The 27,243-nt window shown below is 41.7% G+C and overlaps 1 protein-coding gene across 1 annotated transcript in view; it reads left to right on the forward strand.

Moving 5' to 3' along the window:
* The first annotated feature begins 1,604 nt into the window (after nucleotides 1-1,604).
* The window catches only part of lpar1 (lysophosphatidic acid receptor 1), a 44,543-nt gene continuing 18,904 nt past the window's right edge, over nucleotides 1,605-27,243 (forward strand). The window contains exons 1-2 of the mRNA XM_079582628.1: nucleotides 1,605-1,963; nucleotides 23,650-24,401. Coding sequence (XP_079438754.1) covers nucleotides 23,666-24,401 — 736 coding nt within the window. The 5' untranslated portion in view covers nucleotides 1,605-1,963; nucleotides 23,650-23,665. The remainder of the gene's footprint in view (nucleotides 1,964-23,649; nucleotides 24,402-27,243) is intronic.

Below are 27,243 nucleotides of genomic sequence, written 5' to 3' on the forward strand. Positions count from 1 at the left end.
GCGTGAAATGGCATTGCTTGACTCAGTGTGTCGTGCTCTAACACTCCGTCGCGCTCCCCAGCTGCAGTGCTTGGTTAACTACAAACACCTCGCTAAGTGTTCACAGATGGGGCAAAGTTGGCGGCCTCAAGTGTCCCGACCAAATGCTTTCTCATCACCCAGGAGGGCTCCGGCACAGGGAGGCCAGGCAGCAGCCGCATATTTCCTATACGCTGAGGTGAGGTTAATTAGTTAGGAATACAATATGTCTTTGAGCGCGGGGGTGTCAGTCTCACGCCCTACTCTTTCTCTGCTCCCCGTTCCCTCTTCCCGTCCTTCCCTCTCTTAACAAGTCATCGAGAAAAAAAAAAATGTGTTTCCAATTAGCCACAGGGAAATGGAACAAACGGGATCGGCATGCTCCAGAGGTGACTGCAAGACCGCGCTGCAGGTTTTAAATGACATAAAATGGTAACAGATTTTAATTGCTGCTCCGTAATGACAACATGAATTCATTGAGAATGTTTGGAATGGGTGATGTCTGTTTTCGAACTTAAAATGATGCATATGTATGGGAAACAGCTCTCATATTTGAGCACATAAAAAGGCATAGTTTTTAGCATAGGTTTTTGACTGATGAAATAATCAGGCTCAAGACGGAAGTGGCATCTCATGAGATCAGCCTCAAACATGTCTGAGTGAAACAATAGACAAGTTCAGGTGTTTGAAAATCAATCAATCAATAAAAATACCACGATTAATAATGCACGGTGGCATCGTGGATAGTGCAGGTGAGATCTTTCCGTGAGAAATGTTCATGATCTCCCTGTGTCTGCGTTTTCTTCAGGTGCTCTACAAGAGTCCCCTCTGGAAACCCCTCATAAAGAAGTTCTGAAGTTTCGGACCCGAAAAATAACCTACACTGAGAGAAGATTTATTTGAATAACTTAATGTCATGATCTCATGTTCTCCTCTCCCCCCCTCCCCTTCTGTGTGCATGTGTGAGTGTGGGACTTACCTGGGCGGAGCGTATATGATACCAGCAAATACCTGGTTCATCCTCCACTCTTCGCCTGTTCGTCACACCGGACTCTGGCTAAAGAATTTATGATTTTCCTGTTATTTTTTTCATTGTCTCATTTTTTCAAACCATTTTTTCCTGTATACCTGCTCCACTGGCCCCCAGCCCGATACCGAGCTGCTCCACCTGCTCCACTGGACCCATTTACCCCTTTCTGGAGAATACATTTGTTAAACCTTCATTCATTCATTCATTCATTTGGGTTCTTTTTCCTGCTATTGCAACACTTCATGTCTTGGTCCTATGATGGAGAATTTCGAGCCTTTCGAGCTATGAATTTATCCTCATCAACCACTGCTGGGATCTGTGAATAAAAAAAAAGTGTTTCAAAGAGAAATGTTTATCCCGTGACCTCCTTTTGAAACATCAACAATGCCCACGTAATCCAATGTTTACGAATGCAGATAAGCCATAAACACTCTTCAATGCCAGTCTTTGTCGCTTTTCTGCAGCATGAGCGGCACAGTGCGCGTTTGCTCGTGCGTGAGACTGACGTCATGCGCAGACAAAGGTCCTCGCGCGCAGCTCGGAGAGGAGGCAGTGAGCGAGAGAGCGGAGCGCCAGCGCAGAGCGGCACGGGCTTAAACTTTACGCACGGACGGGACATCATCTGGACCGGCGAACCAAAACCAAACTATTCAGAAAAAAACTCCGAAAAACACTGAGCAGGGACCGGATTCATGCGCGGAACTAAAATGAAAGGCTTACCTGGCTTTGCTTTCATGGAGTTTTCTATCACAACGCTCCCTCTTTGACACTGCGCCGCGCAAACTTCTCCCAAATAAAGAGTCTGTTTTTGGAGACATTTTTGGAAACGTGGAATCAAACCCATCGGACATTTACAAACCAGTCTGGGACTAAGCTACTTCATCTAACAACCGCTATCTCATCGGACAACATTCTGTAAGTACCTAACTGCACAGTATTCCTTCACTTTTTCCTCCTTCTTTTAACAACAACTCAAGCCAAAGTTTGAAATGCCTTGGTTTCCATGTCTGGGCGATGGGCATCTTTGCATAATCCGAGTATACCTGCCACGTAGACGCGCGGAGCGGGCATTGGCTGTCTGCAGATGAAAATTGCTTTGATGGCATAAGCAGCTGCCCACCTTTTGTGCGCGCGTGTACCGTTATCTGTGGAGGACGCGCGGTGTTTGTTGTGCGTAATGAGCGGTTTACGCCTGGGCCGCCGTGGGGACAAATGACCTGTTGCGCCACAGCTTGGTCTTAATCAGGCTCTCTGGGTCCGGGGGCGCTTGTTTGTAAAAGCAAGTAGTGGAAAAAAGCAGCGCTGGGAAGGAAAAAAACTTCTTATGCGTCAACGGGGGTTTCAATGGGCTTTACTTTACCCGGCGTTGATCTCCTCCTGTTTAGACCCGGGGGTTAAAGCGCACAGTATCCCGGGTTAGTTCCAGACGTGTACTCACATTCACTCACTTTTTTCTTCTCTTAAAAATAGTACAATCCGTGCCCCTGTACTTTGAGGAAACTGCTGCAACGAGAACTAAATCGCTTTTCTTGAATTCCTGAATCAAAACGAACCCTTTTACTCTGCTTGGACAGTGATAGTAATGATGAGTAAAAGGCTTGCACGCTTTTGCTCAAATATTTTTTGTATGGATTTGAGCTGGCCCCAAAATACACGCCTTGGCGCTCCTTACAACCAGTGTGAATGCCCACCCACCCCCCGACTTCTGGATACAGTTGTGCGCATTGAAAGGCTATTTTATGAACTGGTGCAACTTTCCATTGCTTATGATATGACACAGCAAGGTCTGGGAATGTGGCTTCAGCAAACATAGCCGACTGCTGACAGCTGGAGTGTTCGGCTGTAGTGGAAAGGATGGATTATTCAAAAGTTATGCGTATTGGGGATGGCATTTCAGCACATCATTGCCAGCGTATCCGTAACACACAAGAGCAAATCGAATTAAAGATTTTCATTATGCTTGTATTGGACATGCCTCATCATCAGCCTCAGTCTTGTAAACCCCCTGATGACATCTTTCCATCCACTCCTGATATGAGCTGCTCCACGCCGCGTCGCTCTGCAAAGTTCCCCGGCCTAAACAATTCGGAGCAAATGGAGTCACAGATCGCTGCTGGCGGGTGTGATCTTTAGAGCTGTTTGTTTACATATTGGGGGGGAGAAAGTGAGAGGCCTGTTTACCTGTGACCTATTGCCACAGGCCGCGGGGGGCGCTTTGAAGCTACAGATCAGTGTGAGAGCCATTTGCACTTCACTGGACCGGGCGCCTTCATGCTGCTCCCATTAAATGATCCGTAATATCTGCTGTTTGCATAAGAGACTTTGGCAGAGTCAGGCGGCGCTCTTGTCTAACTGGAAACACAATGCAAAAAGGAGAAAAAAGAGCTTTTCTAAGTGTAGTCCTAGTTTGCTCTTGAGCAAAAAGGCCCGGTGGCGCTTGAAAGGTCAAATATTTTGTGAGATGGTACTTTCGGAACCAATGCTCAAGATGACAAGTATGCAGATGTGGGCAGAGTTAATGCATGATTTGCAGTACACGGTTGATCAGATTTAACAAAAGCCAAGAAAATCGGAGGGAAAATCTTCAGCAGGTGGAACATTTCGTGTAAAACAACAAGTTGTCTAAATAGTGAGCCGAATTCTCCATTAGGTCACCGCGTGCAAGTATCAGCAATGTAAACCCTTACTTGTGTTTTTGTAATGAATTATCCTGTGACCAATCTTGCATATGGATTTATGCACACATTTTCTATTTTCCAGACCTCAAAGTGAAGTTTATTGTTTAGGAAACAACGACGAATCCCACCACATCAGCGGGTTCTTCTGGGTTCATGACTGATAAAACGGTTTCGGATTGAAGATTGCAAACTGCAGTCTCATTTCCCAAAATCAGGCCCTGGATTTAACCTTTTGCACGCCAAGCCCTGATACTGATATTGTACATGCGCAAGAAGTTCTCCAAAGAAACTTCAAAGATCTTAAGGCAAACAATGAAAAAAAACAGAGAAAAAACAGACGCATTTCTGTTTGTAAGCGCGGGCCACCCGGAAAGTGCAGGTGATGCCAGATCATCCATTCCAAGGTCCGCTGTAAATACCAGACTGCGCCATGACTGAACAATAGTGTAATTTACTGTCCCTGCTAAGAGCCAATCTGTCGCCATAGCTATGACGCAGCACCTCTCCAAATACTGGGATGGTTTGCAAGATCTCAGCTGTCGTCGTGGTAACCAGGAAGACCAATGAGTCCAGACGAATAAACACACTTATACTGAGCACTTACTTTGAAGCTCCGGGCAAACCCTGAGAAATCAATCATGTTCATTTTGTCTACGAATTTTAACTTTAGGTTTCCCCCACTTTAAGTATGTGTAAATATTTTGTCTACAAATGTTATCCTATTTTCATTAAATTGTCTCAAAAACCCTGTAAAAAATACAAAATCAGAAACTCAACAAGGGCTAAATTAAACAAAATTAGGAAATCATGACTAAAACATATATAACGTAACATATACCTAAGAAAACTCAATTTATCTGTTTTTTTTTGTTTCAGGCTGTGTTTGCAAAAGGCCAGTAAAATGAATATTTTGTGGCTTAACAGTCATTTGGCGATACAACATGTCTTTTTCAGATGTTTATTTGTTTATATGTCAACTAAAACTATTGGAAATGTTTTGGTCAACAAATTCATCACCGCCGGGGAGACCAACGAGCCCACACTAATAAACTGACTCAGCCCGGCTGTCACTTTGCAGCTTTGGGCTGGAGAAATCCATCAATGGGATGAAAGTGAAGTTAGAGGGAGAGCTGCTTGTTGCTGACTTCTTGACCTGTGGAGTTAAGTCTAAACTAAACTTTGGGAGCCGTGGCGTGTGGGCGTGTTCTGAAGATGGCTGCTTTACGTTTGCCCGCGTGAGCTCTGACATATATCAAAAGGGAAGGGTCCTTGAAACATCTGGCTGATTAGTGAAGCCCCCCCCCCACGCCCAGCTCGGCCCGCCATCTGCATTCCAGCCATTCTTATACACTGAAGGTCAGGTCTGTGCTTCCAACAGTCAGGGCAGGTAACTGTCATCCCGGCATGAGCTTTCAGAGTAATGACGGCTTAATACTTCTGGGGTTATTTCAGTCTGTGCCAACACTGATACTGGTAATGCCATATTGGTGACAGCCTGGCCAGCCAGACTATGCTTTTCCTTTTCTATACAAAGAGGTGTAGTTTGGGGTCAGGGGTGATCCCTATGGGCCGTGATTGACAAGCGTATTAACCAAACAGAGAAAAGCCAGAGATGAGGCGAACGGCATGCAGCGTATTGTGTAAACAAGGAAGGTAATGGTTTTACAGTGTACAAGCCAGGAGAGCTGAGGCAATGTGAACCATCTATGATGTTTTAAGGACCACAAGGAGTCATTAGCAACTCAGTTCCAAACGCAAGAGACTTCAACACGAATGTGAAATGTCTGTTCAATCAATGTACGTTTGGAATGGAAGATGAGAAAAACTTTAGATAGACGGCAACAAGAAGAAAGCACTCTTTTTTTTAAGGCAGGTGCTAAAGAGCAGGTACTAGCTGAAAAGTCAAATCTGCTTATTTTGTGGGCATGTTGCACTTAATTAGGTCCGAGCGCCATCAGGGCTGGCGAAGGGACTCTTGAAATCGTACAGAGTGCGCAGAGCAAACTCCCCCAAAGTGCGTGGGGCGCACAAAACGGGCGCGAAGCGCTCCCCTCCTCTCAAACACTCACTAATGCACTCTTCTTGTCATGCACGTCCCGTGCATGACAAGAAGAGTGCAAAAATCAGCCCAGAAAAGTCAATGGGCGACTGAGAGCCCTGGGTGACCCCTACCATGAGGTATGAATGTGCGAGCGCTTTCCGAAAATATATAGTTTATGGCACCCGCATAAGCGGGAACATTGTTTTTGTGTGGGAATATTATTATTTATTTATTTCGCACAATTTTGAATTTCCAAATAGTTATTTTCAACATTGTGAGATAGGACGCGGGCAAAAAGTTTGTCGTAGAATCATACAAATCGGTACAGACGTGCATCATGAGCAAAAAATATTATTATGGCAACGCCATCCGCCATATTGGATGTTAGCCATTTTGGATGACCATGGAATCCACCATTAATTTTCACTTTGTACAAAATCTATCTCCTCCTAGAGCGTTTATCGGAACGAGCTAATTTTGGGTGGAAAATAATTTTGAGAAGTAGAACTTTAAAAGTTTTCCAAATTACTTTTCTAAGTTTGACGTTTTGTATGCGGCGAATAATTTTGGGATTTTTCGCCTATAAAAAATGGCTCCCATTCGCACATGTGAAGCCCGATTTTGATCATTTTGTTATCAGGTGTTAAAGGAATAGGCCACCGTTTTTACATACTGAGATATGTTCTTACCTTAGCTTTGACGAGTTCATTTGTACCTGTCTGGTCTTCACCCGTGCCTTCAGTCACGTAAACACAGCACAGACAGCGTTAGCATTTAGCCTCTCCCTCTCTCCTCTATAGCTCCAAAACAGGTCAAGATAGAAGCTACCAAGCTCTTCCACGTTTTCCCTATTTAAATATGGTTACGTGAAGTGTTCCACTACAAAGTATAAATACACAAAATTAAACAATGTAGATTTTCTAAGTGGATAACAGGGGGAACTATATTGTAAGGCGTAATAATACCAGGAGCAGTTCAAAATCCGCGCAGTAAAAATAAAGTAAAAACAAACAAACATAAAGGCAGTAGCAATACCGTAATGTTCAATTGAGGGAGACAAAAGGGCGTCAAGCGCACCCTTGCTTTGGGCAGGGCGGTCGGCGAGGGCCGATAATCGCTGCTTTTCGCCGCTATATTTTACTCTTTGATGTTACTGTATCACAGGAGCAGGCCTCCACATCTGATAATAAGACAATGCTGAGTAAAAAATGCATAAATGTGTCTGCTGCTGATCCAGTTTTGCAGGTACTACTCGCACATAAGCAAACTCTTGGTAAATGACCACCTTAGTCTACCTCTTATTGAGTACATTTAAGAAAATGTTTTACTTATTGTCTTCCTCTCATGACGTGACGACGTGCTTGTCATTGGATCAATATTAAACTTTTCAATATTCTGGCAATTCTAGCAAAGACCCAGGTGGTGCCTTTGAACCAACAAATGCTGGCCAGGCATTGTAAGTGAATGAACAAAACAGAAGTTTTTTGGTGCATTATTACAAGCTGAGAAGCTCAATAATGATGATTAGAAGTGCCTTTACAGGATAGTTATTCAGACCTGTTGACCACCATATCAGTGATGCCTGTCAGGTCACAGAGTCATGCTGGAGATGAACCTTTTCTACTGAACATCTGAACATAACGTCTTATTTTCTAAACAGTCCGTATAACAACTCCATTAAGACTAGCATTTTGTGTTTTGCTTTATTCGTGCATGTTTAAGTTGCCCTGTTTACTCAAATCTCCTTCTTAATTGTTAAAGCACATATACCAGCGGATTTTCAAAATGACTCACTTTCATGAATGTAATACTAATTCATAAATGTTTTTTAGTCTTATTCAAACTATTTCACTCCGGTGTTTTAGTCAATAGGTTTCTACTTCTTTGCCTTTTTTTTTTTGGTTCTCTTTTTCGGATGAAAGGTCTGCTGTGTGTTTTAGATGTTTTGTTATCTTTAATCACACATTTTTAGAGAATGTTTGAATGAATCGCTGAGATGGTTTTGTCCATTCTTCTTTTTGTCTGTTGTGTTGTCTGTATGTTTTATATTTTCTTCAAGTCGGCAAATTGGTTTGGTCACACTGTGCTGTACGTCCACAGTCCCATGCTTTCTGCTGACTGACCGCTGTTCTGCTTTTATGTGACTCTGTGGGTTGCCGTCGTCTATAGAGGAACAGTAAGAGGAACTGATAATACCCAAAACTGGGGAAGTAATAGATGATAATGATAGTTTTTTCATCTATACTGTACTTCCTGCAGAATGCATTGAAATATTTTTGCTTATTAGTCTTTGGAGCCCTCTCTCAAAACTCTTATTTTATGTCATTACAAATGTATTAGTAAACCACAGGAACCACAGGATCCCAAACTCCAAATACGAGGCCATGGTTCTCCACTGGAAAAGGGTGGCTTGCCCTCTCCAGGTCGGTCGAGAGTCCTTTCCTCAAGTGGAGTTCACGTATCTCAAGGTCTCGTTCGTGTTGACGAGTGCGGGACAGATGGAGCGTCAGATATGGTCGCTGTATCGGACTGTTGTGGTGAATAGTTAGGAGGTGTTCCAGGCGTGTCCCATAGAAGACCCTGGACACATTGGAGAGACTGTGGGCCTCTGCCTTGGTCACGGCGCTAGTGCTTTCGCTGGTAGCCTGAAGGTATTGCTCAGGAAAAAAAAGTGGGTACAAGCAGCGCTGACTTCAACAAGAGCTTCATGCATTCCCTTTGCTTAATCTCCTCTAAGGGCGCACTCACACTTGTCCATCCAAACCACGCCCAAAGTCCAAGATTGAAGCGCATTTCACAAACAGGTGCCCTGTTTGTGAAATGCGCTTCAATCTTTCATATCATATCAAACTTTCATTCACTCAGCCCGTCCAAGAATCCTGCAACTGTAGCACAACTGTTCCAAGAAGCTACAATTTCCTTGCAAGGTCTCTGCAGCCAAAGTGACTGTTTCTGATCAATGATATCATTTTTATGGGAGTGGTTTCAACGGCTCCGCTGGTTCAGCCTGAAGCAGGGTCCCAGTGAGGGCTGCTGCCTCTCTCTCCACCTCACGCTCATCTCGGATCTGACGTTGCAGCGAGCGGCCTGCGGTCCTCCCACTCTCTGTTGGCGTTTCATTTCTCTGCTAAACTGGACACTAATTTGACAATAGGATTTGATCTGACCGACAAAAAGGGCTTTAATAAAAGGTGCCGAGAGTGACAGGTTCCCGTCAGCTCCGCCTACTGCCACAGCTGAGTGGAGGCACAGCTCTTTGTCATTCAGCTTTATTAAACATTGTGCATGTCGTTAAGCTTACTACCTTACTACTACTAAGTCTGAAAAATGTTTGTTGACTCAAACTTTTCAGATCCCCATAGACCACACTCACACACTCCCCCTTCTTGTAATATGTGGGATCTGAATCCAATACTGTGACTTCATCCTACTGCATTAGCACACACCCAGTTATAAACACATGTGCTGCAGCTGTGATCTCACTGTCATTGTTCGGCGTTTGTGAAATCCCTCTTTTGAGGTCATTAACACGCCCAACAGATTGAGAAAATAAAGCCTTGCCCCATCAGATAAACCATGTTTTTTTTTTCTCTGAGAATTTGACAGGAATAGTTATTGAAGTGAAAAATGGTCTGCAAAGCTTCTCCCGTCGTTAACTATTGTTCAACAAATGCTGTAACCTCATTGATCTGACATGTTTTGCAAAGTCAGTCAAAGATATGTGAAAAACAAAAGCATAAAACAGTCCAGATGCCAATCTTGTGTAGCATCACGCAGGGGTGTCCAGACTTTTATTCTTTTTTCTTAAACTTAATAGTACGTAGTGCAAATGACCGACTGCGACGACGATTCCAAAACTTAAATGCAAAAAAAAGCATCTCAAAAATGCAAAATTAGCCCTCCATGTCAGGACAAAAATCAGCCCCAGATCTTCAGCCCTGCACCACCTGTGGAGGAACTGAACATCGGGCTGTGTTAAATGCTCTCCAAACGCTGCACCAGCGGTCACAATTCACCACTCTCATATTTTATTATATTATATAGTATACTTGAGTATCGCCATTTAACCACCAAGCACAACTCCCCATTGGAGTCTTCATCAGTAAAAAGTAAAAGTATGTAAGAGTTTAATGTACAGGACTTTTTATATCATTTGAATCAAACCAGGTCTAAACGAGAAACTCACTAACTGAGGTGAAAACAGGAAGTAACCAGGTCCAAACCCGGACTAAACCAGGGCAGGTTTAAACTAGATCTAAACAAGGTCTAAAGGTGTGAACCACTAAACCAAGTCTAAATTGGGACTAAACCAGTTCATTGTAGAGAGGTCACATTGAAAAAAAAAAAAAAAACTTCTACTTTTATCCCAATTTAAAAATGCAGTGGAGTAGAAAGTACAGATACAGGTTCTAAAATGTAGTGAAGTAAAAGTAAAACGTGGGATTTCTTCAGAAATATGAATAATTATCATCATTATATTCAAAACAATCTGAAATAAACTGTCGTGTCAAAAGCATCTCTTCTGATGTCTGTGATTTCTTATGGACAATATTACACATTTTATTATTTTTCTATTCAAAATACATTTCTTGATCATAATAATCATTCTACCTATATGTTTTTCTATGCATGACTTAATGGGCTAAACACGAGTGCAGAAAAAGGGTTACTACAGGAAAGAAGCAGCTAAAAGACGAGCAAGAAGGTAAGCTACATGCTGATGTTATGCTAACAAAGCCAGGGGTGTGCTAACAGCGGCTAAATGCTATCTGGCAAAATGCCGCTTTAGTGAGGACGGTCCGCTCTCCTCCGGCCAATCACGTCACGGCAGTATCAGTTTAGCGCGCTTTGGCCCAGGATTGGCTCTGGTCCAGACAGCGGGGACGCTCGTCTAACAGGGTAGACCAGGCACTGGGCTGGGTCGGGTCTGCCAGTGGAAATGGCGCTTTAAAGCCATACCTTATTCCTTTGCCGCATTTCTAAAGGATTTGAGCGGATTGTGTTTTCTCCCCTAATGACTTCCCAGGAAAACCTCTTGTACCCAAACATGTGGAACAGATCATGGCAAGTCCTGCTGGTAAAGAAGCTTATGCGACAGCCATTTTTCTTTAATGAATGGCTGTGCTGTGCCACTTCACAGATAATAACCCGTGAACTGGATTTTGGTTGTCACCAGTCGCACTCGAGCTGTGAGGTCTGTGAGGATTTATGTGTAGATTTAAAATGTAACTTATCATTCTGAATGTTATTGGGAAGTGAAACATTGCTTTCTGCGGTCAATGGACAAACCAACATTCACCTCATTCAGAGCTGCTGAAAGCGCCGAAATTTCCCATAGTGAATGAATAATGGATAGAGCTACATCTAAATTTATGCCTTCATTTTATTGATGAATGAGATGCCAAGACTTTTTCAGAGGGGATTTTGGATTTCTTGTTTAGTTTTAAAATAAGATGTTTTTTTAGTGGAAACATTTGTAAAAACGTAATTTTCGCCTTATTTTTTGACATTTAAAACTCAATAAATGGGGCCAGGGATGAAAAATCTTCCAAATATTGTTCAGTCCAAGGCTGGAAAATTTGAAGTCTTTAGGTCCTACTGACGTGGACATAGTCTCGCCACAATGACAGAAAATTGTGTTTTGAGAAAAAGGCCCTTGAAATTGCATTCTCCCATATAAGTCTATGGGGGAACATTGAATCAGTGCAATATTTAAACATGTTATTGTGAAGATAAGGTATATTTTCTGTGTCCGGGTGAAAGCTTCAATGTTCAGAGACCAATTTGTCCCAAAAAACTGAAAACTGAAAAAATTGAGTTTTGCCTGTAGTGTCTCCCCTTAAAAATGATGTCATGCATGTTGTTTTGCATTGAACTGGTCATATTTGTACAATCTTACAGGTCATGCAATGTTTTTTATACCAACACTGTCTCCAATTGCCCTGCATTCTTCCGTGTTTTTAGATGAATCCTCAACGGTTTAAGAATCAGTTCGGCAAACGGCTGCACAATTTGAGGGGTAAAAAAAACAAAAACAAAAAAACAAAACAAAAACATTAGCAAGTTGGGTTTTTTTCAGCAAAAAATACAAAATGAGGATCAAAATGAAGCTTAAACATAACAGTGATTAAAACCTTTAAGCTGCCATGTCTTTTTGGAATATATTGTACAGCATTAACTTTAAAATGGAACTATGAGACGGTCTGATATAGTGCATGTCGGGTCAAACTGGGCTCGGCCTCTGGTGTTGTGAGGCCATTCTCTCCCAGGCGGTGCGTGTGTGTGTGTGTTTGGGTTTGTGCGTGAAAAGGTTGAGGAGCATCAGTCACTGGTAAACCATGACTCATGACTTTTTCCAAAACATCCACTTAATCCAGAACAATCTTATTACAGTAAAGGTGGGAGTAGCTGTACTGTACAACCTCGGCAGATCTGGTTTCCGCGGTGGTTTTGTCTCTATTTATTTCACTCACTGTAACCTTGCACTAGTTCTGCCTTTTGTAGTTTCACAATCTTGGTTTTGTTCTGTGTAAAAAAAATGTTCAGACCAAATTGTTTTCGATCCGAATTATGTTGCTGGGTCATAATGTTTGGCTTTGGGAGGATACAAATGCCAAAAACGAAGAAAACTGAACTGTTAGTTTGTAAGAGTTGGAATCGCATGACTGACTGATTCGGTACTTTCACTTAAAGGGACTATATGGAGTTTAAAAATGTTAAAATTAAGTATTTTCCTCCCCCCACATGTTCCAACAATGTCCTATTGTGTTGAATGAGCCCAGACCTGTTCACCACAACTGCCTCTAAAATCCTGCACTGTCACTAAAGCGGTGTTACTTCAGGTCCAAAGTGCTGTCATGCACGAGCTTAATATAGAAGGTGCAGTTACAGATATGACCTGAGGTGGCAGTAGTGAGTATAAAATGGCTAACTTGCGTCTGGCCCCTTTAAAGGTGCACTATGCAACTTTTAATGTGAAAAAAAAAAAAAAAAAGTGAATATCAGCACGTTTTTTGACCTTTCACTGACCTAGCGGCTGCATGGGAGGTTCGCTTAGCGCTGTCATTCACCATCCTGGTGGCCTGTAGGACGCTCCAGGATCAATTGCTTTTTAAATGTAGGCTAGGTTTTCACTGCGGATTGAACCGTCTCCATGGTTACGTGTACATTCCATTCAGAAAACCTACCAGAAACCCTAAAAAAACCTGATATAAAGTTGATCCTTTAGCGCCATAAGGGCCACCGGGATGGAATGTGAAGGCGCTGAGTCAGGAGTGTCCAAACTTTTTTCATGGGGGGGCCGCATACTGAAGCGTACACAAGGTGAAGGGCCATAGATCGGTGGTTAGTGCCGCAAAACCTTTGACTAGCAGAGGTTTCAATTGCGCCCCACACCTTTTATTTATGCTCAAAACCTTCATGCCAGCTCTGTTTCATAGTACAAGGTTAGTTGTTTGGTTAGAATTGTGTAGAATTATTACATTTCAAATAAAAAGGATCATCTCTGATGATGTGTAACGATTCAGCAAGAAGGCAGAGGGCCACCAAAAATTGGTCTGAGGGCCGCATTTGGCCCCCGGGCCGCACTTTGGACATCCCTGCACTAAGCTAACCACCCACACAGCCACTGGATCACTGATATCAACTACCGATGTAAACACGTATACTTTCACTGTGACCTCATCTCACACTCCACAGGTGAATCGAAAGCCAAACCACCCACTCACTAAAACACACCCTAATGTGCATGTTTTTTGTGTAGCGATGGGCAAAAACATGCTACGAAATGTGATTGTTTTTTGTTGTTAGGTAGAACAAAACATGTTAGAAATCCTAATATATAGGACCGCATTTCTTTTTGTTTTTTATTATTATTGTTATTTTTTTTATTATTTTTTTATTCTTTTTAATGTTTTTTTTTCTCATGTCTTTTAATTTTTCTCTTTTTTGTTTGTTTGTTTTTTTTGGTCTTTTTCTTTTTTTGGGGGGGGGGGTGTTTTTTGTTTTGTTTTGTTGGGGGGAGGGGAAAAAAAGGGGAAAAAATCAAAGACCTTTGTTGTGGCGTGTTGTTCTGACTTGTCAATAAACAAAAAGTAAAAAAATAAAATAAAATAAGAAATTATAATGCAAGTAATATTTTGAACCAAAAATGCATAAAAAATTTGTTTTTTTTAGATATGGGTCAAGAGCAAGAGTGTACAGTAGTTACTTAAGGTTTAATGTGACCCTCGCCCCTCCAAAATGGCTCTTGAGCAAGTCGAGCTTTTACTACGCTAAGCCAAGTCAACATCGTACACTTCTACTCTCTTTCTATTCATAACATTAACATTGGGCACCGGAGTGTGTACTATATATCACACATAACACAAAAGCTCATGTTTGGAAGTGTTAGCCTGTTGTATAACGTCTGCTGCTGTGCGTTGTAGCCAGAGCAGAGCGGAGTGAAGCAGGAGGGGAACAATGGGGGCATTGTGCAGGAGCTGGCAGTGTGGAGAGTCAGCGAGAGCGAGAGGGGCACAGGAGGAGCGAAGAGAGAGAGGCAGCCTGGGAGAAAGGGGACTCGCCAAGCGTCAAGGAGGATTCAGATGGCAAAAAAAAAAGAAAAAGAAAAAAGAGTGGTGGTTGTGGGGCAGGTAGTTCAGGCAGTGAGGAGGCTGGGAGAGAAGGCAATAACATGTTGCAGCTTCATAAGAAATGAATAGAATACTTAGTGAACTGTCCACAAGCATGTAGTGGGGGAAAAAAAGTATTTTGTCAGTTCCCCATAGACTTTCTCACTTTAACCCTGGTGCCCACTTATCCACATGGCATGTTTGGTTCTCACAAAAAAACTTTCAAATAAACTGGATGTTTGTTGTCATTTTCTAGTTTTGCCATTTTTCTTTCTTACGTGTGTGTCCCGCTGAGCTTGGGAAAGTTTCATTATTACTTTCAGATGTTGTGGCGTCCACTCAAAACCTGCAGATTGTAAAGTGTGGAGGAATCCTGCACAGGAGCACTGCGAGTGTTCACTAAGTCATGGAGGCGGAGGTGAGATTTTGATTTACGGCAAGGGGGTGTAAATACGTGTAATGTAAAGAGACAAGGAAGATATTCACTGGGACCTATTATTTATTCCCCTGCATGGTTGTAAAAGCATTTTTCAGTTAGATTGACTGCAGTTTTCAGATATTTTCAAAAGGGTAATGATTGCTAATGTTCTGGGTTTTGTTACGCAATAACATCTAGGCTTTTACATGCTGAGAAAAACGTTTATAGGCATTGAATTGCCAACAATGAAACTAAGTGCTTTAGAAATTGCCCACAGTGCTTAGTGTTGATTGTATTAAATGATGCATCAATGCTTTTATATTGGAAATCATCGTTTACATTTGGTGTGAGAATCTAGATGATCTGATACAGTAATATTAGCTTTAGAAAATAGTGTGGGATTTAACAGGATATTTTTCTTTTTGCCAGCAGAGGGAGCATGGACATAAATGACAGTTGATATAGTAAAAGATACTTTTTTGTACTCATACTGTAATTTGAGTACTGCAGTTATCATTGAAAGATGAAGGTGTATAAACCTTAGTCAAAATACTTCCTGAAAACGGAGGGCACCACATCATGGCATCACCTGGAGAAACATAATGTTTTGAGTGTTTGCCTGAGTAACACTATTATAGCAGGTCATGGAGCTATATGATCAAATATATATGGGACATATCAAGTAAAATATACTGTTTTGAGCATTTAACAATGTTTCAAAGTGTTTCATCTGAATCACTGTCCACCAAATTTGAAAGCCCCATGAGTCAGCATTGGACTAGGTCTGAGCAAAGTGTGTTCATCACAATGGCACTGGTTTGCTTGCATGCCATTTGCCAAAAATGGAAGCTTGTGATTGTGAAAAGCCTCACTGTTTAATCAAGTGTCATTCCCACATCTGCCTGCAGAGGGCTTTCCAGGTTCATTTGAAATCCACAACAGCTCCATCTCTCACTCCCTGCTGTTTCTCCATCATTTCAAATCCTAATATAGAAACACGTCCAAATGATTGAATCATTTATAAACAGAAAGAAACTTGATCTGTGTCCCCCATTAGATATGCCCGAGTTGTTTTTAACAGCCTACATAGCGGCTTTGCTCTTCCTGGGGTAGACTCCACATCTGTGCAGCCTCTCAGAGCAGGGAGTAGCCTCGCCTGACACTTGACATAATAACAAATGTTCACTTAGCACAGACTAAACGCTCCTTTATTGTAAGAATAACAGGTCAGACCAAGAATCCACCGCTGTCAAGCTAAGACTTATTCCTGTGGCTACAGACCTCTACAATATGTGCTCAGCTTCCTTTTGCTTTACCTTAAGTGGAAGTCCTGGTATCGGTGCTTCATGCAAAATAGAGCAATAGTTGTCAAGCCTTTCACAGATAAAACCATCTTAATAAAGAAAAACAATCAGGCCTTGCAAGTACCACCAGGCCTGACAAAAATTCTCAATTTGACCAACGTATTTTTTTTATCCTTTCACTGGCTATTGCATATACTGCATGCACATTATACTTATGTGCCAAACTACAATGGAATGATTCTTAATTCCTTAGGTGAACCAGGGACGTGTCTGTAACATGTCTGTATCTGTTAAACTTCAGGAGTAATGAGCAAAATTATATACCCCGACCCCCTCAGACCCCTCCACCACGTTAAGATGGCGGTTCCAGGAGGGGACACACACAATGATTCAACTCAGCCCAAAAGGTTAAAAATTAGCTAAACATTTTGGGCTTATGTACACATTAATGATGGAGGCAATGTAGCGGCCAGCGGTACTATATACCACTGGCTACAAGAATCGCAAAGGTGTTTACCATGCGTGGAAAGATCCCGATACGCTTGTGTCAAGTGAAGAATCCTTCCCTTCCTTATTTTTAACAGATACACAACCACGGCCAATAACATGTACAATAGGCCAGGATGAATGAGAGTGTGTCTGAGAGTGCAAGTGTGAGACGATGGATGCAAATTAGCCCCAGGCTACAATCCGGTGTGGTGTGTTTACATGCATGGGTACCATGTTCATTAACATGCACTGTCCAACCAAAAAAACAAATCATTTACATACTTACTTTACTTACATACAGAAAAGTCTTTGAAAATGAACTGTAAAATAATGCGACATTAATACATTTTGTGAATGGATACAGAGTATTCTTCTGGATCTGAAAGATTCCCTGCTTGAGTCTATCCTGTGTCCTTTAGTTATACAGCTGTCGTGCTGTGGGTTCGGTGCTTTGTTGAAACGGCCGTCTGTTTTCTTCTTCATCCATGGAAACACTTTAATAACTACCGGCCAGATCACCATCGAATCGAATCTTACCTTGACTTCGCAACAACTGTATAGTGTCACCCATCACAGTTTGTATTTAAATCAACCGAACCCAAACTTGTAGTCAGTATTTTAATCTGGTCACTCTTGTTGTCCACTGAAATATTACATTATCTACATTTACATGGATACATTTGATATTCAACAAACGGCTTGATGATTCGATGAAAGAAAATGGTGTACCAGACTCCCTGAACCACTCTTTGAGAAACTGAAAGTAAATCAGCAGGAAACAAGACACCTCTGGACCCACACGCCCCATGATGGAGAAGCTGTAGGGGTTGAAGATTGTAAAGCTGCAAGGTCCTGTCAGTAAGGTCCACAGGTCACAGGAGCACAGATGGGGTTAGCAAAGGTCACTAAGCATTGAGCAGCCAGCAGCTAAAACATGAGCCATTCCCCAGAGGAAAACAGACTACAGGCAAAGTAAATGTACATAGTTTATGATGCAATAAGAACCAGAGGGTATGAGCAGAGGACTTCCCTTAGCATTATTACTATTATGAGAGCAGCACTGTCTGACCTGTGGGGTTAGATCTGTAACAAACTTGCCGATATTAAAGGCTTAAAGTCTAAGCATGATTTCAAATGTGGATTCTGTGTCTGGCTCTTCATTAACTCTTAAAGTCTCTCCTGATCTAACCTGAGCTCCCAGCAGAACCACAAAAGCATCTAGTGTCTCATCATAATTGGAAAGTGTCAGTGTTCATTAAGTGTGTGTTATTTGTGCATACGGATGTCTCTGTGGCTGATGTTTGAGTAATGACCTCACTCATACCGACTGCAGGGTGGTCCTTCCCAGGGTGCAGAAGAAAAACACAGGCCCTTTAGTCTGCCCCTTCGCACCGACACACTTTATCACACATTTTTCGCCGGCATAGAGGCACATGGTGGCCAACAGGCGCCATTTTGTCTCTGCCTTTAAATACGAAACTGGCTTTTTGAGATTTTGACTAAGGCCCGACAGATATGGATTTTGGAGTCCTTCTGCTCCACAACAGTCTTTCACCATCTTCTTCTCCTTTGTCCCTTTTTTGTCTCCTGTAGCGCCTCTTGTGACGCCTCCACTGTGCTGCAGTTGTAGAAGGGCTCTCGGTGCCTCATTAGTGTTTCAGTAGAAGAAATTTGTAGGCCTCAAATGTCTTTAGCTCATAAGCTAGCTGTTTGTTTACTTTTAAAAAGATGCTTTCTTCAGGGCCATTATGGATTCTCTGCAGTAAAAATACACCGAACCTCACAAATACACAGCAAAGATGTACAAAAGCATCCAGTTAAACAGTGTGGAGCACAGAAACCACAAATGCAGTTCACAGAATAAGCCAAAAACCGCAGCTGTACCAAGAGAGAGGGAGGTTGCTGCTTGTTTACACGTCGCCATGGCAATCTGACCTCACAGTACAACATCCCCACCTGCTCATGAAACACAGAAACATCTACAAAGGTGTCGCAAAAAAGCTGAATGTTTGAAGAATGTCAGAAGCAGACAGCGAGAGCCTCACAAAGCCACGACTTCATGGAGTTTAGCGCTAGGAACATAATATGTACTTTGAGAAATGTATTTACATAGAAATGAGCGCATTTATAAGTGTAAAAGATGATCCAATTTACAATTCACTGCTAGAAGTCCAGCTAATCCAAGGCTGCAGCCTCAGAAATAATCCATATAGTCCAAAAACAGTGATCGATAGTCTTCCCCTCTGAAGTTTTCATCTGCGTACACGTGCCTCGGTCCTTTGACCTAGAATGCGACAGGACTGGCCAATTCTCCTGTCGATTAAAACGCACAACCCCCTTTTATTAAAATCGGAATTAGATAAAACAAATTATTAATTGCCCAGCCCTAATTAAAAAAAAAATGACCAAGATAAACAGGATTATTAAAAAGTGCATGAGTGAAGCAAAGCACTAGGTATGCTTTAGAGTTGGGAGCGTGGCTTTAAAGTTGACCTTGCTTGATACATCCCCTTTAAGAAGTACTTTGTAAAGCTTGACTGCAGCATAGAACCCTTTGATGCTTTTGACACACACACTCTAAAGATGCTTTACAACTTAGTCACTCCAGCTCTTCCTCAAACGCCCCGGTGCATGAAAATCCCCAATCTACTTGCCCAGTTTTCCTCCAGTTCAGTCCCACCCTCGAGTTATTGCGTACACACAAATGGCACATTTTCATATGAAAGTGCCAGGAATGTGTTCTGTGAGGCCAGTAACACTTCCTGTACTACTATCAAGCAGAAACCACACGACAGGATGAGTGAATAGGCAGCTCTGGTATCTGATTCTTTAAGGCCAGAAATATACAAGAAATACATATACTTTTAGGCCAATGCATATACATATGCAGTAAGCTACTTTGGGGATATGAGAAAAATGTATATGAACGCTCAAGATCATACGAATGAATAAACAGTGTCTGCTTAAACTAATACCACAAAAAAATTACATGTTGTCATATTTTTAATTGGCATAACATGTAAACATTGACAGGACAGTGAGGAAAAAGTAAGTGAACCCAGGATTCTCACTGAACTGCAACAGTTTTGTAAAGAGGAATGGTCCAAGATTCATCCTGATCATTCTAAGTGTCTAATCTGCGACTACAGGAAAGTAGTTATTGCTGCAAAAGAAGGATCAGCAGATATTTAATACTGGGGTGTACTCACTTATTCCACACTGTTGTGAAAGTCTCAGGTTTTTCTGCCAAATATCTTGATAATCTTGATCTTGTCCAGGCCCTGAGGCAACAAAACAGCCCCACACCATGATTCTCCCTGCACCAGACTTCACAGCGGGGATAGGGATTTTAATGTTGATGTGCTGTTTCATTTGTCCTCCACGCATGACATTGTGTGTTCCTCCCAAACTGTTCAACTTTGGGTTAATCAGCCCACAGAATATTTTGCCTAGTAGTGCAGTGGAGCATCCAAGTGCTCTTTCGTAAACCAAAGTTGGGAGAATCATGGTGTCAGGCTGTTTTGTTGCCTTGCTATTGAACCATCAGGATGAATCTTGGACCGTTCATCTTTACAAAACTGTTGCAGTTCAGCGAGATTCCTGGGTTCACTTACTTTTTCCTCTCTGTCCTGTGAATGCTGATAACCTGTACTTAGTTTAAGCAGACACTGTATATTCATTCTTATGATTTTGATGAAGATCAGACCACATTTTATGACCAATTTAGGCAAAAATGTGAGAAATTTCAAAGCGTTCACACATTTTCCTCCCACTGTAGCTAATACTTTTTTGGGGGGAAAGTCTTTGAACCCTGATTGACTTCCCAGGAGTATCTTTGATTATTTGCATATTGTTTGAAACGTGGACAAAGCTTTTTCCAAATGCATGACAATGAAATGAAAAACAGACCATGTACAACACTATACTTACAGTGAGAGTACGAAAAAGCCGTAGAGGAAATGAATGGCCATATTGGAGGCGAAATCAAAGGAGAGGGTATATCCAAAAGGCCACTGAACTTTGACCCAAAATGTCTGAAGCCTGGTCCTCCATAATGGCCCCTCTTCTGGTTGCTTCCTTTTAGTCTTTGTTTATCCCACTTGCACACTTACACACATATAGCCCCGGGTCACTGTTTCCGGTCTGGCATGGATGGAGACAGAGCAGCCAACGTATGACTGGGACTCATGTGTTCCTTATGTGGGTCGGTTACCATTTTATTTAAGTGTATTTAATCATATTTCACATATTTTCACATATTACTTGTACAAAACACTAGACTTGTTCCTTGTCTAATTTTAATAATATGGGACTCTTTCAAATGATCATTGAAAGGTTACATCTTTTCAATCATTTATTGAAAAGATCAGTTATCAGTCAACTACAATATTTGATGATTTTAGTCGTAGTTTAAACCTCTTAACCCCTCGCATTTTCTCCAGTTTGGTATTACCTGAATCTTAGAAGCTTAATGACCGGAAAACTTACATCCTCGAGGCCAGTGTGACGCCTCATTTGAAAGCCAAGGCCTAGAGAACTGATCTGTAACTTTTTCGTTGCGTTGTTGCCGTATTTATGTCACATTTTTTAAGCATTTTTGTCATTTTTGTTTTTTTCTTTTCTGGATTCTTTTTTCTGTTGCTTATATGTCATGTTTTTGTCACATTTTCGTTGCTCTTCTGTCCCTTTTTTTGTTGCATTTTCATCACTTTTTGGTCATTTTTTTGTCCCTTTTTGATTCTGTTATTGTTGCTTTTTCTGCTCTTTTTTCATTGTTTTATTGTTATTTACTGGATAAAAAGTGCTCGGTTCAGGTGGGGGGTTGAGAGATTCATTCCGTGGTGGAAAGATAAAAAGTTGTATTCTTTTTTTCTTTTTTTGCTGAGCTTCTTGGACAGCAACGGGAATGCCAGGCTCACAGAGAAAAACAAAATTAACAACGCTCCCCTCACTATTATTACAGTTGGGCTTCGGGCCTATACAGTTCTCCCGGGTTGTAGCAGAAGCCTGGGCACTGTGGCATCACACATCTGCAACAGGGACACACCATTTGACGTTGAACACCCCTTCAAAGTAGTTCAAGCTGCAATCTAGCGCCTACTCTCTGCTCTCCTAAGTGCATTTTTTTTAAACCCCATATTGTCAATCCATTTTGTTAGCTGATTAGTGGAATGTGGTACTAAAGTATAATAGCCTTCAATTACCGCTGTAGAGGAAAAAGAAATGTTCACAATTCGAGGCCTATTCCTATGTGCATTATATCGAAGTGTTTGGGAGTGTGCGACTGTGGCGCTAATGCCTTGCACTGGCTTGTAGTGGCTTGCTAAGTGCACCCTTTGTCCTCCAGTGCAATTTTCAAATAGGAACGGCCCATAAAGTTTGACCAGATGGCACAAACATGTTTCATATCACACTGGCCTTTATTCTGCCAGAGCTAAGTGGATGTGGCCCACAGCTGTGCAGCCAAACAGTTTCATGCACAGACCCATAGCATGTGTCCGTATGAAAGACAATGTAGTTTTGTGTTGAGTGATTCGCTTCGAACCAGCAAAGCAACTGGTCCCATTTATTAATCTACATGTTTTAACAGAGGTTCATGAATCAAAATGTGTTTTTTGTTTGCAGTTGTGCATTGAACGTATACTGTGCAGTGTATTGTATCTTTTCTTGCATATGCAGATAAACAGATTATGCATTAAACACACACAGTAATGACCCTCCTGAGTATATAAGAAGGTTTCACAGTACTTTGTAAGTGTACAACAAAATTGGGTATATCAGATGTTATTGTTAGTTCTGAACCTGCGACTGTTGGCTAACCTGACTAGCATGTTTTTGGCCTTTCGTGATCCTCTGAAACGGTGCACTGCCTCCTGGCTTTGTCCCTGTTTCAGAGCATGGTGTCCCGCACTGGTCCGCTCCTCCACCCCCTCCTTCCTCTTCCTGTTGCTCGCTCTGCTCCTGCCTGTGGCCTCTCGCTCCTTCTCATCTTTATCTTTGTAGCAGTCGAATACAATCCAACCTATTCTCCAGTGAACGTACACTAGCCTGAACAATTGTAGGGATCAAAGGCTTTTGTGGATTAGCTGCGAGTCCTGTCCGGGTACCCCCTTGTTTGCCTCTTCTTTGTCTCCTGTGGCGCCTCTCGTGATGCCTCCACTGTGCCGCAGGTGTGGGGGCACCCAGAAGAAGAAATCTGTGGATTTGTTCATCTCAAATGCCCCTCGAAGACCTTAAAGCTGGGGTACCTGATTTTTCCTGCAATAACTGTGACTTTTTTTTATTTGGCCCAAACTCATTTCTAGCTCTCACAATCCCTCCTGCATGTCCGAATTGTTCAAACAAATTGTTTATATGCATGTTTCAAGCTCGTGTGCAGCTTTAAGCGATGGTCAAGTGAAGAAGGGGGGACCACCCCCAAAATAAATAGCACTGATTTACATTCTATTTCATCTTCTATCACTCAATAAAAAAAAAAATAGATGAAGACCATGCAACAAGATCTGCATGTGGTGGTAGAAACAAATTAACTTTACAGCAATAAAAAGTTAGGTACCCCTGCTTTAAGATAATCAGCTCAGGAACACTTTTGGACTGATGTGATAAATTTGGGGAAAAGGATAAAAAACAGTTGCCGGAACACTCACATTAAACACCATTATATCATGTCAAATCTTTGCCGGATCCTCCAAAAAAAATCCCGGATCCTTTACTCTGAAAAATGGGGGAATGTGTGGAATCAAATTCAGAGCTGCCTGCACCGGGCACATTCTTTTTTACTTCCAGGTTAATGATCATTCATAACTACTATGGAGTGGTCTGTTTTGTCACAAATATAATGACAAAGTGGATTTCAGTTTACTACAAGTATAAAATATACATACTTGCTAACCAACAACATCTCACCCAGTAAAAAGGCCTACTGTACATCACAAAAAACAGTAACTTATTATGGGTAACATTCCTAATTGGCTAAATTGGTCCATTGGATGAAAAAAAACAACCCCTGATCCTAACACTGCCATGCCCAATTAATAGTTTTTTGTCTGTTTTACTCAGAACTCCAGTCTCCACCATGGAAGAGCAGTGCTACTACAACGAGACCATCGCCTTCTTCTACAACCGCAGCGGCAAACACCTGGCCTCGGACTGGAATGCTGTGAGCCGCCTTGTGATGGGCCTGGGCATTACTGTGTGCATCTTTATCATGCTGGCCAACCTCCTGGTCATGATCGCCATCTACGTCAACCGGCGCTTCCACTTCCCCATATACTACCTGATGGCCAACCTGGCAGCCGCCGACTTCTTCGCTGGCCTGGCGTACTTCTACCTGATGTTCAACACGGGGCCGAACACGCGGAGGCTGACGGTTTCCACGTGGCTGTTGCGCCAAGGTTTAATCGATACTAGCTTGACCGCGTCGGTGGCCAACCTTCTCGCCATCGCCATAGAGCGCCACATCACGGTTTTCCGGATGCAGCTCCACACACGCATGAGCAATCGGCGGGTGGTGGTCGTTATCGTGATTATTTGGACAATGTCAATCGTCATGGGTGCGATTCCGAGTGTGGGTTGGAACTGTATCTGCAGCCTCAAGTCTTGCTCCAACATGGCGCCTCTGTACAGCAACTCCTACCTGGTGTTTTGGGCGGTGTTTAACCTGGTGACCTTTGTTGTCATGGTAACGCTGTACGCGCACATCTTCGTCTATGTGCGCCAAAGGACCATGCGGATGTCGAGGCACAGCTCCGGGCCGAGGCGAAACCGGGATACGATGATGTCCCTGCTGAAAACAGTGGTGATTGTGTTGGGTAAGTTTAACTAACCTGCTGGCATATGTGGCTGTGAGGAAGTCCCCGCTGTTCAGGACATTATGTGGATGTACAGTTAGCAAAGAAACTGATAAAGTGCTAGAATTGAATGATGGTTGTGTCGAAGTTTATATTGAAGTTAATGGGAGACACTACAGGCAAAACTCAATTTTTTCAGTTGTCAGGTTTTGGGCCAAATTGGTCTCTGAACATATAAGCTTTCACCCGGAAACAGAAAATATGCCTAATCTTCACAATAACATGTTTAAATATTGCGCTGATTCAATGTTCCCCCATAGACTTATATGGGAGAACACAATTTCAAGGGTCTTTTTCTCAAAACACATTTTTCTGTCATTGTGGCGACACTATGTCCACGTCAGTAGGACCTAAAGACTTCAAATTTTCCAGCCTTGGACTGAACACTATTTGGAAGATTTTTTCAGAGGGATTTTTTATTATCTAATCCCTGGCCCCATTTATTGAGTTTTGAATGTCAAAACTAAGGCGAAAATTAAATTTTTACAAAATTTTCACTAAAAACAGCTTATTTTAAAACTAAACAAGAAATCCAAAATCCCCTCTGAGAAAGTCTTGGCAACTCATTCATCAATAAAATGAAACCATAAATTTGAATGTAGCTCTATCCATTATTCAGATTTCGTCGCCAAAAAGATGGGAAATTTGGGGCATTTTTAGGCATAAAACACCTTGTTCTTATATGAAAAGATAAAATGACAGAAACTTGCAATGTATTTTTTTCTTACATTTATGCCAGTGATCGACAGCAAAAGTTTCAAATTGATATCTGTAAATATACATTTTTTCCCTATTCACCGGCAGTGTCTCACCTTAAATGCTCATAATAGTGACTCTGCAGAGTATTGGACACCACACTACTACATACCGCAACAAACAGCCATTGTTGTTTTCAGCAAGACTCACAACGTGACAGGAACCCTGGGTCACTGCTTACAGTGGCATTTTTCTGGAAAGGTTTCTTTACAAAACAAAGTTGTGCTGATACCCTCATTGGTTATGTCATCATGTTCCAGCAATGACAGTCATTTCTTGCTGTAAGCAGGTCCAAGTTTGTACATCTGTGGAGAAACAGGCTAATATTGCATTGTTCATTTGTCATTTCTTAGAAATAGAGAAAAAAGTGATTTATTGACTACATGTCGTGGCTTTAGGTAGCAATAGATACAGACGGCGTCTCTGGAGTCGCCCATGTATGGTCATTTTTGAAAACAGTTAAGGGGGAAAACAATTTGGAGAAACATGTAAACTTTATTTATTTATTCAAAAACTACTTTAACAAACGCTGAATTATGAATATAGTTTCTACTAAAGAAAGATACAAAGACATGTAGAGGAAGAAAGCGGTTCAACAGCCCATACATACATAAATAACGGAGAATGCTTCATGTTAGCATTGTGCTACGTGCTAACGGTCAGCTAGCGCTAGCTACGACTGCCGTTTCTTCACTTCTACTGAGCAATCCGCTGTGAGAAAATATCCATATGGGCCCGATTTACGCTTTATTATGTGTGGTTTTATTGATGTGTGATAAATAAGTTCATATTCCACCAAAAAAATGGCTAAAAAGAGTGAAATATTGGGATTCTCTAAAGATTCTATTTTCCCCTTCGGCAAAGCCACGCCCCCTTCTATGACGAGATGCCGTCTGTATCTATAGCTATTTGAGTGTGTAAAATATTTTGCATAGTATATGATCCACACACTCATATTTCTTTAAAAGTTATTCCCTTGCAATTGTTATATTTCCAAGACATGTTTAAGTTCTACAGGACTGTTTTTCTGACATGTTGGTGGATCAGAGGGATTCATGAGGCCGAAAGGTAAACAGCCCTGACATGGCTAAACAAGGAGCTGAAATGTGTCCCTTCTGACTTATTTTAATGGTTAGTTATGACACCTTTAATCTATCATGAGAACCAAACAAACAAATAAACAAAACTTTTTGCAGTTTTGAGTTACAGTATACCTTGAAAGCTGTCACAGTAGCCTTTTGTTTATCATCTCTTTTCTCCATCACATTGGTCGTAGAAATCTCAAGTACAGGCTTTAGTGAAGCTTCTGAACAGTGTGGTGGTGCACGTGTCGAATATATTGTCATAGGATCATGGCTATCTTCTCATCCACATTCGAAGGCTAAATGTCGCTTGTGTTTGTGGCAGTAAGTGGAACAAGCTGAGGTCCTCCCCAAACAATGGCTCTGTTGAATTCTGCGACGCCGTTGACTTGAGTGGCCAGTTATTCTAACCACCCGTTTCCTTTGGACTGATAGAGTTCCTTACAGCGATGCCCAGATGTCTCATGCAGGGCTACCCAACGCTTTAAAAGGGAGTGATACCTTGAGAGTGTACTTTTTTGTACAACATCATTTCCACCGAGGAAATAACAGTAACATATTTGTCCAAGAGATATGTTATTTGTGTAGGCTCTCTGTGAAACAGGAACCCAGTCCAGTCGATGACGGAAATCATTACTATTATGTCCAATAAGCTGATTGTACGATATATATTATTATAGTTAACGGATAGTGTTACCCAGTTGATTTAAACTCTATCAGAACATTTTTTTTTTCTAATGGCAGAAATGTATTATTATTATTTTTGTTTTTCAGTAATTCAGAAAGTCTGGTTTAATAGATTAACTACAGTGCTTCTGCAATGAACTGAGAAAAGTAGATTTCTTTTTAAATCTAATATCTTGCGTTGTTAGGTTGAGATGTCTGTTAATCTTATCACTTTAAGCTTGTGTTTTTGAAGAATTTTTCTTGTTTATCAAAGAAGCGGTATCTGACCTTTTTGTGTC

Source organism: Gobius niger, assembly GCF_951799975.1.
Source record: "Gobius niger genome assembly, chromosome: 2".
Taxonomy (NCBI): Eukaryota; Metazoa; Chordata; class Actinopteri; order Gobiiformes; family Gobiidae; genus Gobius; species Gobius niger.